At 36.3% G+C, this 15,151-nt stretch overlaps 2 protein-coding genes and 1 pseudogene across 2 annotated transcripts; all 3 read left to right on the top strand.

Moving 5' to 3' along the window:
* Positions 1 to 842: 842 nt before the first annotated feature.
* LOC122138058 lies at positions 843 to 1,286 on the top strand (annotated as a pseudogene).
* A 1,341-nt stretch (positions 1,287 to 2,627) lies between these two features.
* On the top strand, positions 2,628 to 3,294 carry LOC109094250 (histone H4). Its single transcript, XM_019107941.2, has one exon. The coding sequence runs from the start codon at positions 2,681 to 2,683 to the stop codon at positions 2,990 to 2,992; it is 312 nt and encodes a 103-aa protein (XP_018963486.1). The 5' UTR covers positions 2,628 to 2,680; the 3' UTR covers positions 2,993 to 3,294.
* A 661-nt stretch (positions 3,295 to 3,955) lies between these two features.
* LOC109104072 (histone H2B-like) lies at positions 3,956 to 4,360 on the top strand. The gene has a single exon (XM_019117434.2). The coding sequence runs from the start codon at positions 3,971 to 3,973 to the stop codon at positions 4,343 to 4,345; it is 375 nt and encodes a 124-aa protein (XP_018972979.2). The 5' UTR covers positions 3,956 to 3,970; the 3' UTR covers positions 4,346 to 4,360.
* Positions 4,361 to 15,151: the final 10,791 nt, after the last annotated feature.

Here is a 15,151-nt window from a genome sequence, read left to right as displayed (position 1 = left end):
GTATTTGAAGCGTAACAACCGTCCCAAAGGTCACTTACTCATTTTGATTGTGACTGCCACAGCATCAGTCTGTATCTTCTCGTGCACACAGACAAGTCTATAGTCTATGTATTATGTCATATTTGTACCAGACCTCAAAAGTAACAGGTGCCTGGGTGGACCCCCGCTTCTGTGACCCTTGTTCTCAAGCAAATATGTTGCTGAGAAAATTATATTTGTGTTTGGATCAGGTAAAGATAATCCTTATTAGAGCATATAGTACATGGTTTTATACTGCTCCCTTTGGATTGAGTTTAAAGAGAGAGAGAGTATGTAAGCTTCAGGATGCTTACAATGACTGTATGAGGATCCTGCTGAAAACACAAGATGTAGTGCAAGTGATCTCTGTGAGGCTTTCAGGCTTTAATGAGATATTTAATGTAAAAATGTATTTGCTGATTGGATGATTCACAGCATGCTATTATAATGCTGTTGTTAGATCCTAGGCCTGCAGCGGTGCGCTATCAGTCACCAATGAGAAAACATTGGTATGACTGCCTTTTTTAATGTTACTGCACTATTTATTATTGTGTGTTTTGCTAATGGACGTTGATTGTGAAAATAAAGTTGTATGAATGAATAATGCATAAACTAATAAACAGAATAAACAGAACAAAGCACTTTGAGCGGGAAACACAAACGGCCCAGTTTGAAAACAGAAGCTGCGCAGTCATTGGCTAGCAGTCATGGGCAGACGTCACACATCAGCCAATCACAAGCCTCTGCTGCTTCATGACATCATTAGCTCGTGGCCATTTGATGCTTTAAAAGCAGACACAGAAGAAAGAAAACGCATTTCTACGTACTGAACGGAAAAAGAAGTTGAGCTCAGTGATGGCAAGAACCAAGCAGACGGCTCGTAAATCCACCGGTGGTAAAGCCCCGAGGAAGCAGCTCGCTACTAAAGCCGCCCGGAAGAGCGCCCCAGCCACCGGCGGCGTCAAGAAGCCCCACCGTTACAGGCCCGGGACCGTGGCTCTCCGAGAGATCCGCCGCTATCAGAAGTCCACCGAGCTGCTGATCCGCAAACTGCCTTTCCAGCGTCTGGTGCGAGAGATCGCTCAGGACTTCAAGACGGACCCTGCTCTTCCAGAGCTCCGCCGTCATGGCCCTGCAGGAGGCCAGCGAGGCTTATCTGGTCGGTCTGTTCGAGGACACCAACCTGTGCGCCATCCACGCCAAGAGAGTCACCATCATGCCCAAAGACATCCAGCTGGCGCGCCGCATCAGCGGAGAGCGTGCTTAAACCCGTTGCTACTGTGCACACGCATCACACCCCAACGGCTCTTTTAAGAGCCACCAACACTACACTGAACGAGACAGTTTCCACTCTAACCTCGAGTAAAACAGATAGGAAGAAATGCACATACATATTTAATTATTTTGATATGATGTTTTTAATCTGCTAAATGTGACGTTTAATATGTCAATAGAGATAATTTCGTTATAATAGGTGTTTATGGGAGAACCGCGTATTTAATGTTTAACATGATATCTGTTGCTCTTTTATTTTGGTGCGCGTGATGTGAAAATCAAAGCGTGTGCATGTACATATGTTTGTATGATCGTATAAATCTTTGTCAAATTAATCTTTTAAAACATGGGTTTTAATAAGAACAAAAAAACAAGGCAGACATGTTACATCAGGGTAGCTCTTCAGTGGGTCGAGGATATACAGCCATTAAGAAGTTATTTGCTCAGAGTCTTGCTCTGTCTTAAGTTTATTAAATGGCAAGTCTATGTCTAGACAAGACATTTTAAATCATATCCTACAAACCATGTTCAAAGTTCAGCAATATAGATCAAGTATTTCATTTTTATGGGTACCGGCACATGTTGGGATAGAGCGAAATGAAAAAGCTGGTCCAATGGCCAAGAAGGCATTAAAACAAACCGATATATATATAAACATATCACTTAGTAAAGCAGAAATGAAAGGAATAACCAGAGGGAAGTGATTAGGAGATGGCCAAAGATGTGGACAGGCATGTAAAGGGTCAGCATCTACACAACATTCAATAATATATAGACTCTGTATTGGTCACGCAGCTCTTAATCAATCATTATTTATTATTGGTAAACATGAATCAGGTAATTGTAATAATTGTGGTATTCCAGAGACTGTGGAACAGATCCTATTACACTGTGAAGCATATGAAAGAGAAAGAATGTGATTATTGGAAGAATTAAGTTTGTTTATTGAATGTTTAACAGTTAAGACAATACTAGAGTATGCTCAGCACAGTATAAAGTCTATAATGCAATTATTAATTATTTGAAAGTAATAGGTTTAATAAACATAATTTGAAGATTTCATAATTAAGTATATAAATAATTGTATCCTTGTGTAATACTCCTTTTTTCTATATATACTGTATATATAAATATGTCACCAACGTACTTCATGCTCCACACTCCAGTCCAGTAGGTGGCGGAAACGTGCCTTTTAAGTGGGTTTTTAACCGCCATTAAAAAGAAAAGAAGAAAGTTATATCGGGGTTGTGGTTCGGGCTCGAACTGGGGGAGGGGTTGTGACGCGTTGCTGGTTTCAGTTAGGTCCTGTAAGCAACTATAAAATGCCCTGGTACAGTTTTCTCATATTTGATTTCGTCACTCGACTGAATCAGAGCTCATCTTGATCATGTCTGGAAGAGGTAAAGGCGGTAAAGGACTCGGGAAAGGAGGCGCTAAGCGTCATCGTAAAGTTTTGCGTGATAACATCCAGGGAATCACCAAACCCGCCATTCGTCGTCTCGCTCGCCGCGGCGGAGTCAAGCGCATCTCCGGCTTGATCTACGAGGAGACCCGCGGGGTACTGAAGGTGTTCCTGGAGAACGTGATCCGCGACGCCGTCACCTACACCGAGCACGCCAAGAGAAAGACCGTCACCGCTATGGACGTTGTGTACGCGCTCAAACGACAGGGACGCACCTTGTACGGCTTTGGAGGATAAACGCCTTCAAATCAGGAGAACAAACCCAACGGCTCTTTTAAGAGCCACCCACACTCACACATAAAGAGATAATCTTACTGTTTTATGTGAAAACTGACACTTAATATTGTTCGTCTATTTTGAAAAGTGAAACCAGTTTAATGTTGGTGTGTACCTTGCACCGAGAATCTACATCTTTTCATAATTTTGAGCCGAAAACGGGTTCTTATTTTTAAAAATACTTAAAATAATGTTAACGTTACCAGAACAAATTCTTCATATCTGAAAACATAACTGGCATTAAAGCTGTTGTTCTGATTTTGATAGTGATTCTCGAAGTTGGAGTTCTCAAAATCCTGGAGTTTTTTGAGAAGAAGTTGGAGTTTGTATAACGTTATGCGTTTTCTAAAAACAGAGAAAATGACAATGTATGCTTTGATTCGCTTATTTAGCCGTTTCTTTGAATTGAAGTAATTCAATAAAGAGAAAATGTAGTCAGATGGCAGTGGTACTTAAATTAGAGCAGAATAGAAATTTGTGGAACAGCAGAGGAAATTCTCTGAATGGTTCAATAAGGTTTTAAAAAAATACTCTATGTGTTGACAGATGAGATATATATATATATTATTTTTGTGTATGGAATATGACTAACAAAAAATATATATATATATATATATATATATATATATATTATATATTATTTTTCGTGTATGGAATATGACATTCAAAAAAAAGCGGGAATTATAACAAAAGAAGTGTGGTCATGTGGGTCGATGTCGTTCAAACCTGGAACGATGGGCGGGGCTAACATTTTACAGTCTGTGATTGGCCCTCGTTCCGCTACTGATTCTTCGCCTTGTCCAATCACAGTCGAGTTTATGGGTGTGTTCTGTGGAAGCAGGCAATCAGAAGGTTCCACGTCTCTGTGTACATTAGCATAGGCGAGTGAATAAGTGCCCCTGTCCGGCTCTTTCTGATCATTGACTCGTCAGCAGCATAATGCCTGAACCAGCGAAGTCCGCACCGAAGAAAGGCTCCAAGAAAGCCGTCACTAAGACCGCCTCGAAAGGAGGAAAGAAGCGCAGAAAGTCCAGGAAGGAGAGTTACGCCATCTACGTGTACAAAGTGCTGAAGCAGGTTCATCCTGACACCGGGATCTCTTCGAAGGCGATGGGCATCATGAACTCTTTCGTCAACGATATCTTCGAGCGCATCGCCGGTGAGTCGTCTCGTCTCGCTCACTACAACAAGCGCTCCACCATCACTTCCCGAGAGATCCAGACCGCCGTACGTCTGCTGCTGCCCGGGGAGCTGGCCAAACACGCCGTGTCTGAGGGTACCAAGGCCGTCACTAAGTACACCAGCTCCAAGTAGAACAGTCTGGAGGCTGTGAAATACCCCAAAGGCTCTTTTAAGGGCCACCCATCTTCTCGTTTGAAAGAGTCTTTACTTCAAATCTTGAGCTGATGTGTTTTATTATTATTATTATTATTATTATTATTATTATTTTGAAATTACTAATTGCTTTGTTGGGTTTATGCTTTGGGGCTGTTAAACGGCATTCATTGTTTTGTTTCAGTAAAGTTTCAGAATTAAAGTTTTTGGTAACAAGCTTCCACAGAGAAAACCGAATAAACCATTTCAGAGTTAGTGGAAACATTGATATTGCTTATATAAATTTGCTCTTTTGTATTAAACATTTTTTTTTGTTGTTTTTTCTTTAAGCATTAAAGGGGTCATATGATGCGATTTAAAATTGTCTTTTCTCTTTGGAGTGTTACAAGCTCTTGGTGAATAAAGCAGATCTGTAAAGTTGCGAAGAATAAAGTCTCAAATCCAAAGAGATAGTCTTTATAAAAGTTAACACTCGTCCACGCCCCCCTGAAACTGCTCATTCTAACACGCCCCCACATCTCTACATCACTATGTGGGAAGATTTGCATAAGGCCGACCAGATGTTCACGCAAAGAAAGAAGACGCATACGGAAAGGTAACATAAACACAAAAAATTCAAACACATTTAAATAAATTTAAAAAAAATTTTAAAATGTAATGTATTATATTTTAAACATACATATGTTGCGTTGTTGTGGTGTTACATTATATTCATGCCTCAAATAACTTTTTAATCAATGTGTTTTTGCAGTGCAGCAATGCATTTTGTTTCTACACTATGTTTACCATTTTTTTAAAGCTATTATTATATTATATTATATTATATTATATTATATTATATTATATAGATCCTATATTCTAATTCTATTTAGGCCTACTATCAACTTAATATGTTATCAAGTGTCAGCAACAAGTTTATAAATTTTATGTACTATGTAAACGCTTTGTAATGTGTTTGATGGGCGCGGCAGCTCAGCTGACGAGGCGCATTTAAACTGGAGTGGAGGGAGTTACCATGGAAACGGGGCGGCAACTCAGCTGACAAGTAGCAAATCTCTCCGTCTCTCACTGTTGTTTTTACTGCTTTCAGGTAAGTTTAGTCCCCTAAAATTACACAAATAATGCATACAACTTTTCCTGACACTATCTTACATGTAATTGACACGCTTCTGTTTGAATATTTACTTTACAGAAATGGTTCAGTGTCATGGGAATAAGTCCGTTAGCATCACAACCGTGGAGCTAACAGGCTAACTATAGAGGTAAGCTAGCTATAGATTTGAGCTCTTGTTTATGAATGTTTTGGATTTTAATCACATATTATGTGTAGATGAGTTTTTTTTTTTTATAGCTTTGTAAATGTTTTGCTGGCATTTGTTAATGGATGAATTAAAAAAAAGCTAATTAAGTTTAACCGTTCTGTATAATATGGAATCGTCCTGTATTTAAGGCAACAAATAAGCATTATGAAAGCTGTATTGAACGCAGTTTGTCCCGTATTTAAGGCATATGCCGTATGACCACCTAGACCATACGAATACCAAACTCTGAGCTGAGAATCTATTTTTATTTTTTTGACAAGTGTTTGATTTGTGAGCATAGCCATTCGAGGGAGGCTTTTAGACCAATCTGAATCCTCCTCCCTCCCGCTTCACAGCGAGCGCGTCTCGCGCTAACCGAGTAGGTTTTTTAACATCCGCGTTGCGCTAACAGAGTTAGGTTTTTTAATGTCCGCGTTTCGACTTCAGCTAATCAGTTTGAGGAGAATGCAAACAACGTGATTCCAACATCCAGCCATGCAAGAAAACGTGCATTTTACCTGAGGGAAGACAGAATCAATAAGGAAAGTCGTCTTTCTTTAATGTAGGTAATGTTGTTAAATACCTAGATGAAACAATTTATATTTAAATAACTTACAGCGTACTCTTAACCTTTGAATATCATTCTTAAACAACAAACCGACCAATGAAGTGTCAAGCACCCAAAGCAGTCCATAAGTCTAAAGTTATCCTTAATTGAAAAACATAAGCATTTCCATTTGTAACTGTAGTAGGCCTACTGTATAACTATACACAACACGCAAATCAAATGTCAGAAAGAAAGAGCTTTATTGTCAAGTATGTTTGCACATACAAGGAATTTGTTATTTAAGTGTGACAAGCTTCCAGAACACAGAGACAACAACAACACACAGATAATAAAAAATAAGATGTGAACAGATAATTAAAAATTTGATAAAGAAAAAAAACTGTAATTTTGTGAAATAGCCTATCATTGCAATTAAACATAACAGTTTTATATTTAATATCCTTAAAAAATATAATTGATTCCTGTAAAGCCATGCTAAATTTTCAGCAATCATTATGATCCTTCAGAAATCATTAAATGATGCTGATTTATTATCAGTGTTGGAAACAGTTGTGCTGCTTAATATTTTTCGGGACCTGTGATATTTAAGGATTCTTTGATAAATAAAAAGTATAAATAACAGTATTTATTCAAAATATATTTTGTGTGTGTGTGTGTGTGTGTGTGTGGTGTGTGTGTGTGTGTGCGCGCGTTAAATATACACTACTGTTTGGTCAGGACATTTCTTTTTTTTTTTTTTTAAACGAAACTTTTAGAAAACTTTTATTCAGCAAGGATTAAGGTGTTAAATGGATAAAAAGTGATACTGTTAGAATATTGTCAAAATTTTTATTTTGAATAACTTCTGTTGTTTTTAAACTTTTATTTTATTTATGGAACACAGGTTCCAAAAATATTAAGCAGCACAACAGTTGATAATATTATCAACACTGATAATAAACTCAGCATATTAGAATGATGTTCTGAGTAATGATGCTGAAAAATACAGTGCTGCATCACAGAAGTATATTAATAAAAAAATGATATTTAAAAGTATAATAAGAAAGGAAACCAATATTAGAAATTGCAATAATATTTCACAATATTTACTATTTTTGTGTATTTTTGATCAACTAAATTACAACCTTGATGAGCATAAGAGACTCCATTAAAAAACATTACAAATCTAAACGATATATACCCGTTTATTATATATATATATATATACACAATATATTTCACCTATATCATCAAGCATCTTTAAAACCTAAAAACGTAATTTCTGTTTTCTTAAGATTTTTTTTTGTATGTTCTGTACATTATTCTTCTCTTTTTTTCTTTTCTGCATTTCACCTCTGCTGTAGTTTATTTCTAATAAATCTGAACATTTGTATACTACGTATTGTGGCTCTCTCTGACACATTGTTTATTTTCCTATATTCTTCCATGCTGATGACTGTGCAGCAGAGTTGGTGTGGACCTCTTGTTGAAGAACTTCTCCCAGGCACTATGAACCATCTGACTAGTAAGAAAAACCTCAAACATTCAGAAGTTTTATCAGATATTAAAAATATATATCAAATAAATATCAAATATTTTTTTGAGTTCCTGTATGTCTTACAAGGCCATCCTGTTTAACACTGCACTGCGGACACTACAACCAGAGAGGTACAACATAATTCAAAATGAGACACAGATGATAATAAAAAAGGGCTTTGAAATGAAAATTAATACTGGTAAGACAGAACCGAGTACTGTGACTGTGCCTCACTTCAAAGTGAAACAGTCTGTAAAGGTCATCTGCCGTGCCAGATCGATGGTGCAGGTGGGAATTATAAGTACGATTTTCTAAACTTTAAATGTAGTAAAGTGTTTGTTCAAGTAAACTTTGTTGCTTGTGGAAACCTCACACAAGCCTGAAAGGTGCTTTAAAACTGAAAATCTTATTTGCACTCTTGAAAACTGTTCACCAAAGACTAAATTTCAGTCCAGCAGAATTTTCTGCACACTTCACCACCAAGATCAAAATGAGCATTGTGAATGTAAAAGCTTCACATTACATTTATAACCACCATTGTTAATATTTGAATTATATTGAATTATATTGTGCCTTGAAAGTGGACAATACCAGATTTTTTGACCAAACATATTTAGGGTTCAGATCGCGCTATACGTGGAGAATAATGCACATTTTTTTTAAAAATGGCATTAATCAGTTTTTGCAAATGAACTTTTCACACTTGCCATACTCCAACAGGGTGAACGCACTGACCAAACAAAACAAAATTGGTGGCAGTGTGAAATGACCATAATGCTGTATGTTAGGTGTAAGATTTATTAAACTTGGTTTGCTATAATACATCTATTCAAAAGTGCACCAGTGTGAATCATAATTTCCCCCACATTTGCTGTATATCCATAAAGTTATATCTATTGCCGCGTTTCCAACGAAATTACCTGGAACAATTGTACCAGGAACTTTTTTGCCCAGGAACTATTTTCCCCCACAGACCTTGCTTTCAGCGTTTCCACCGCGGTCTAAAGTACCGCAATACAGAGTACGCAAATTTTGGACTTGCATCCTCGGTAGTTCAGACCTTGCGAGTTCGACTCGGGAGTGTGATCTCCCGTGGACGAAACGATGCAAGTCTGGTAATTCTGCAAACAACAGCGTACTTAACATCAGTCAGCTCGCCTTGCCTACTGCAATTTTCCTCACTGTATAATTTACAATAAGACGAAATAGGCTATGATATCAAATACCACTGCCTCCTTTCGTTTTCATTTAAACATAATAATAGCCGCATAAATGTACTTCGTTCAGGGAAATGTGTATATATACAGCCTACAATACAATGAAATGAAATATTATATCAATTTCCTTTTTATTTTCATTTTAAAGGGTTAGTTCAGCAAAAAAAGAAAATTATGTCATTAATGACTCACCCTCATGTCGTTCCAAACCCATGAGACCTCCGTTCATCTTCGGAACACAGTTTAAGATATTTTAGATTTAGTCCGAGAGCTTTCTGACCCTCCATTGAGAATGTATGTACGGTATACTGTCCACGTCCAGAAAGGTAATAAAAACATCTTCAAAGTAGTCCATGTGACATCAGAAGGTCCGTTAGAATTTGTTGAAGCATCAAAAATACATTTTGGTCCAAAAATAACAAAAATTATGACTTTATTCAGGATTGTCTTCTCTTCCGGGTCTGTTGTGAGTGCGACTGACTGCTGTGACTGTTGACGTACGACGCTGCTGACGTGTTTTCTGGTGCGCCCAATAACAAAGAAAACACGTCAGCAGCGTCCTACGTCAACTGTCACAGCAGTCAGTCGCACAATTGAATGAAGACCAAAGATTACCTTTTAGATTTACACAAAACTAATTATATTTTAAGTTTAACCACTAAAGAGACATCCGAGCCAGCGGAACATATCAGAAGGACTAGCCGAGGTGAAAGTGCTCTAGGCAGATACATACGCTCTGCGCTCCTGCTGATAGCGTGGAGCTGACCGTCTCCGAAATCAGCGAAATAGATTTTTAAATAGGCGCTGTCTTTATAAATAAACCACAGATTTGAGTTTTTAACAACTACATTCTCACCTGAAATACTTTTAAAACTACATTTCATGATACAATAACAGTAATATTTTGAAAATTATCCGAATAAATGGTGGTTGAAATCACAATGCTGCGTGAACTCAACCAATCAGCATGTTTAGCGCTCAAGTCCCGGCCCTGAAAGTTCCGGACCTTTGAAAAAAGTACTACCTCGTGAGCAGGGACTTTCTGAGGGGCATTTTTCTACCCGGAACTTTATTTAGATCCTGGTTCCTGCTGTGGAAACACACCGAGTACCAGCCCAAAGTCCCTAGTTCCTGGGTAAAGTTCCAGCGGTGGAAACGCAGCTTATGTCCTAGTCTTCTTTCAGTGGTTAAGATCCAATATTTTTTATGACGGACACAAGTTTCGGAGGCATTGCGTAAACGTGATTGACACAACGTGAGGTCGTATTTATTTTTTAATGTGTGAAATATCTGACTATAGTGTGCAGTGACCTTAAGGGTTAAGGGTACAAACACTTGACCAGAATCATGTCAAGTGACAACTAATCCAAATGTTTTTTATCTTCTTTGTTGTTTTGTTTTGTTTTGCAGATGCTGTTATGAAAAGGCAACTGCTGGACACCTGGGACAGGCCATCAATTCCAAGTTGGCAGAACTGAGGTTTCAACTGAAGAAAAAGGAGACCTGTTAGAGTTTAGAGTTGTCTAATAGAGAGGGTGAAGGAAGAACATCCAAACCCTGCCCCTGCTTCCTTCAAGATTTTTTATGGATTTATAAAGTAAAGACAGTGGCAAAATTAACATGACACTACTTTGATGTTTTGTTCTACAAATTAAACCACACACACACTCCAAAAACACCAATTTTGATACAATTTGCATTTGCAAGAAAAAAAAAAATCAAAGTATTGTCATGTTAATTTTGCCACTGCCTTTACTTTACGAAAAAACACCATTATATAAATCCATAAAAAAATCTTGAAGAAATCAGGGGCAGGGTTTGGATGTTCTTCTTTCACCCTCTCTATTAGACAACTCTAAAATTGTTTTTTTTTTCTTTAACACAGACTTTATTTAATTAATTTAAAAAAAAAAAACTTCTCTTCAAGAATTACTTTTCAGGTTTTAGCATCATCCTTTAGTATTCATAATAGCAATTCCAGTAAAGTTGCTGGTTTGATTTATGTTTTAATTGTGCAGTTTATGTGCATTCTGTTCTTTTGTAAATAAAATTCTTATTTTTCTATAGTAGGTGTTATGTCATCTGAATATACTGCTCATTTTTGCAAGTGAATTTATACTGTCACAGTTTTTAAGTTGCATTGTCTGGGGATTTGTACATTTTTCAGTCCTCCAATTTCTGTTCAGTATTTGAATGTTTAAATTCATATATATAATATATATATATATATATATATATATATATATATATATATATATATTTTACATATACTGAAATGTAATATGTTAACAAATATTAGAAATTAATACAGATATATATTGCAAATTAATATATTTACATAGTCTGATATCTTAATGTATTTACATATATGGGAAATAAATATATGTAAATATTTACAATATAAAATATATTTACATATATATACATGTAATATATTTACATGTACTGAAATGTAATATGTTAACAAATATTAGAAAATAATATATAGACATTATATTGCAAATTAATATATTTACATAGTCTGATATCTAAATGTATTTACATATATGGGAAATAAATTACAGTATGTGGAAAAAAAGTTTTTTTTCGCTTTTCAGACCGATGAGCTGTGTATAAAATCGACGTTTCAGAAGGCGGGGCATAGAGGAGAAACGATAATGTACAGTATGTGGAAAAAAAGTTTTTTTTTTTTTTTTTTTTTTACCTTAAACCACATAAAAACATTTCATTACACCAAATACACAAAATAATGTTCTTTTTAGCAGCATCATATGACCCCTTTAAATTAAAAATGTACATTTACACTATACTTTGGATCCAAGTTTTGTGTGTGCATATATATATATATATATATATATATATATATATATATATATATATAAATAAAAACGCACCACCTTGGTTTCTTTTAGGTCCTTTAAGCAAGTGCAAAAGGCCTCCTACTGTTCTTACATATTAATGTCTTTGTTGTAATCTTTTGCTGACAGACAACATTTATTAGACATGTCTGGAAGAGGCAAAGGCTTTTGAGAGCCACCCATATTTCAACACAAAGAGCTGTTGTCCAAGATAGTGGAAGATTGATATAACATGTTTTGACAAACCTGCATTTTATTTAAAAACGATGCAAACTCAAATGCAGGCAGTCACGAAAAAAATAAATAAATAAAAGTACTAATATAAATGGAGAAAAAAAAATACATTTTGTTATATCTTTTTTTCTTTTCTTTCATGGCTTTACACTCCTATTGTACATGTAGTATTGATTATTCATATTATTATTATTATTATTATTTTTTTTTTTTTTTTTTCTGTTCCAAGACTTACAAACAGTTAATCTTAAACGTTTATTCAATTCTCGTCGTTTGAAGAAGGTCGCCATCTGCCGTCAGCAAAGCCTCATTACAACTCCAATATCTTTCTAGAAATGTCATAGCCTTTCCCAATGATCATACTTACAGTGTTCGTGTGTGTGTTTATTTTCACAAGTAAACAACTATATGCACATATTAAACAAAGTTCATACACTGCATCCAAAATCACATTATTTGCTGAAAATGTGCTCACCCTCAGTTCATCTGAGATCAGGATGAGTGTGTTTCTTCATCAGGTTTGTAGAAATGTAGCACTGCATCAGTGTCTCATCAATGGATGCTCTGCAGTGAATGGGTGCCGTCAGAATGAGAGTACAAACAGCTGATAAAAACATCACAGGTAATCCACAAGTAATCCACAGCACTCCAGTCCATCAGTTCACATCTGGAGAAGACAAAAGATGAAACAAATCCAGCAAGTCTTCCAGTTTGAGCTTGTACAATATAGTAAGTGTACACTATATCAATTAAATATAAAATTAAAATAAATTAAATCTTCCAAAATAATTCAACCCCTCTCTGTTCACTAAAAGTCTCTATGGTTTCATATATTCACGTACTGAAGGAACTAACTTCCTCACTGGTTGTAAATGTGGGACTCTAGCTTTCTTCATGTTATAGTCAGAGGTTTGATCTGCTTCACTGTGAACTGTGATCAGTGGCAGCACCTTACAGTAATTATTATTATTACTATAGGTCTGTGTCTGGTATTTACTGCGGCTGAGGTTTTACTGGCATCTGTTCTCTAGATGGCAGCACCTGTGCGTGTTATGGACATGCATTTGCCAACATGTGCACATGGCATGAGATGCAATCCCAAAATGCAATGCACTGCACAGTGATTTACAGCTAGGAATTTTTATATAATTCAGAAAACTGGATTAAAACAGCCAAATGATCATTATTTATTTCCAAGATTATAACTGTACGCCACTCGCTGAGCTAAACGTGCCATGTCTTGTTACAGTGTTCAAAATATTTGTTGTTGCATAAAGGAATTTAACAATATAGTAGCCAGTACGCATAGTATTCTATTGATGAGCATTGCATTTTTCTAAATCCAAGATTAATCACAGAAAGTGGCTTTTTAAAAGTCTACCCATGTTTTTTTTTTCTGAATGCCATGCTATATAAATACAACACATTAATTCATCTCTTATAACTGCTGTTATGATGAGTACAGTTCATCCGATCATTCACGTCAGTCACTCCGGTGTTTCAAATGTCTTAAGACACAAAATTAATGTACAAATCTGAGCAGCTACGGTGTGTATTGCAGTGAAAGGAGGACATAAATGTGTACATGCCACACTTTTCATCCTTTCAGTGGTTGCTTGTTGGTCGGTTGTGAGTTTTCTTTGAGGCACGTCTAGCAGAAAGTACACTAAACATCCATAAGCAGTGACCAGAATTTATGTGGACAGTCCAAAGCCTGACTATGCAAGGAAGATGCATTTTCAGAAGTCCATCATTACTGTCGTTTTCCTTCCCTCTTTCTGGACGAGTTGTGTTGTGTGTCTGTAGGGGGCAGTGATGGATCTACTCTCAGACTCACTCCTAAATCACCCAAAGAAATAGCTGACTGGCATCTCTCATCATCTGTTAAAGAGCACAGAAGAAGAAGGGATGAGGAAAATGAGTGGAGTGGAGGAGAGCTGCGGTGAAGAGAGAAAAGAGTAATATATGTTAGACAGTATTTCAGCCATGTTTATGGCAGAAATGTTAATTCACTAATGGGATGTTATTCTTACTTCTTGTTTCTACTGTTTATTGTTGTTGGACTACCAGACAATGCCATCAATGGCAATTATTGCTATATATTCCATCATTGTATGCAAAATGATGTCTCCAGAACATAATATTTGCATCCAAAATGTGTTCATTGAAACAAACCAACACTGAATACAACCCTATCTGGGTCACTTTAGCCCAGCTGCTGTATAAATATACAAGAAAGAACACATGGTGAGTTGGACAAACCAGACGTTTGACGACTAAACTCAAGACAGATCGATCAAACCTGACCTCTGTGAGACTCCTATCTACGACTTTATCTGAAATGCAGAATGAGCCTGTGGCTGTTTAACACATAACTATCAGAGAGACAGAATGTAAGTCAGATAAAGACAGCAAACCCAATATTAACCCATTTAGACCCTCAAGAAACCCTTGAGAAACCCTGTCCCTCCTCAAACTGACAGAGCAATGTTCTGATGATGTCAGTTTTGCTCAAATCACAAAGATGCAAGTCAAATATCAAAAATATTTGAAACCAAGGCTCATAATCTACAAAGGAAACAAAATTATACACATCAAAAGGAATAGAAAAAAAAAAAAAGTAAAGTGGCATTGCATCAAGTCATACACAACCGAATGATTGGCTCACAGTCTTAATTTCCAATATCATGACTCAACATCTCAAATAAATGCATTACATGTAAGAGACTCTTCCAGATGCATGTGCAAATTATTTATTTATTTATTTTATTTATTATTATTAACATTAAAATAATTACTAATAACATCATTATAAATATTAATATTATAACACACACACAAAAACAAACCTGCTTCTTTACTTTGAAATATGTGCTGAGAACCTCTGGGTAAATGTTTAGAGTTTAACACACACACACACACACACACACACACACACACGCACAGGCTCATTGCCTTAATGCATTTAACACACACACACACACACAGCGGAATGAACTCACTCCATCATGACGGCATCAAGCACAGGCTCATTGCCTTAATGCATTTAAACATCTTCAAAACATCATAATTCAGCGTTTAAAGCGGCGTA

The sequence above is a fragment of the Cyprinus carpio genome, chromosome B7 (assembly GCF_018340385.1).
Source record: "Cyprinus carpio isolate SPL01 chromosome B7, ASM1834038v1, whole genome shotgun sequence".
Taxonomy (NCBI): Eukaryota; Metazoa; Chordata; class Actinopteri; order Cypriniformes; family Cyprinidae; genus Cyprinus; species Cyprinus carpio.
This window is presented reverse-complemented; position numbering and strand designations above follow the sequence as displayed.

What these genes read in the sequence shown, in the direction of transcription:
- LOC109094250 (XM_019107941.2), top strand. Translation starts at nt 2,681, where the DNA reads ATGTCTGGAAGAGGTAAAGGCGGTAAAGGACTCGGGAAAGGAGGCGCT.
- LOC109104072 (XM_019117434.2), top strand. Translation starts at nt 3,971, where the DNA reads ATGCCTGAACCAGCGAAGTCCGCACCGAAGAAAGGCTCCAAGAAAGCC.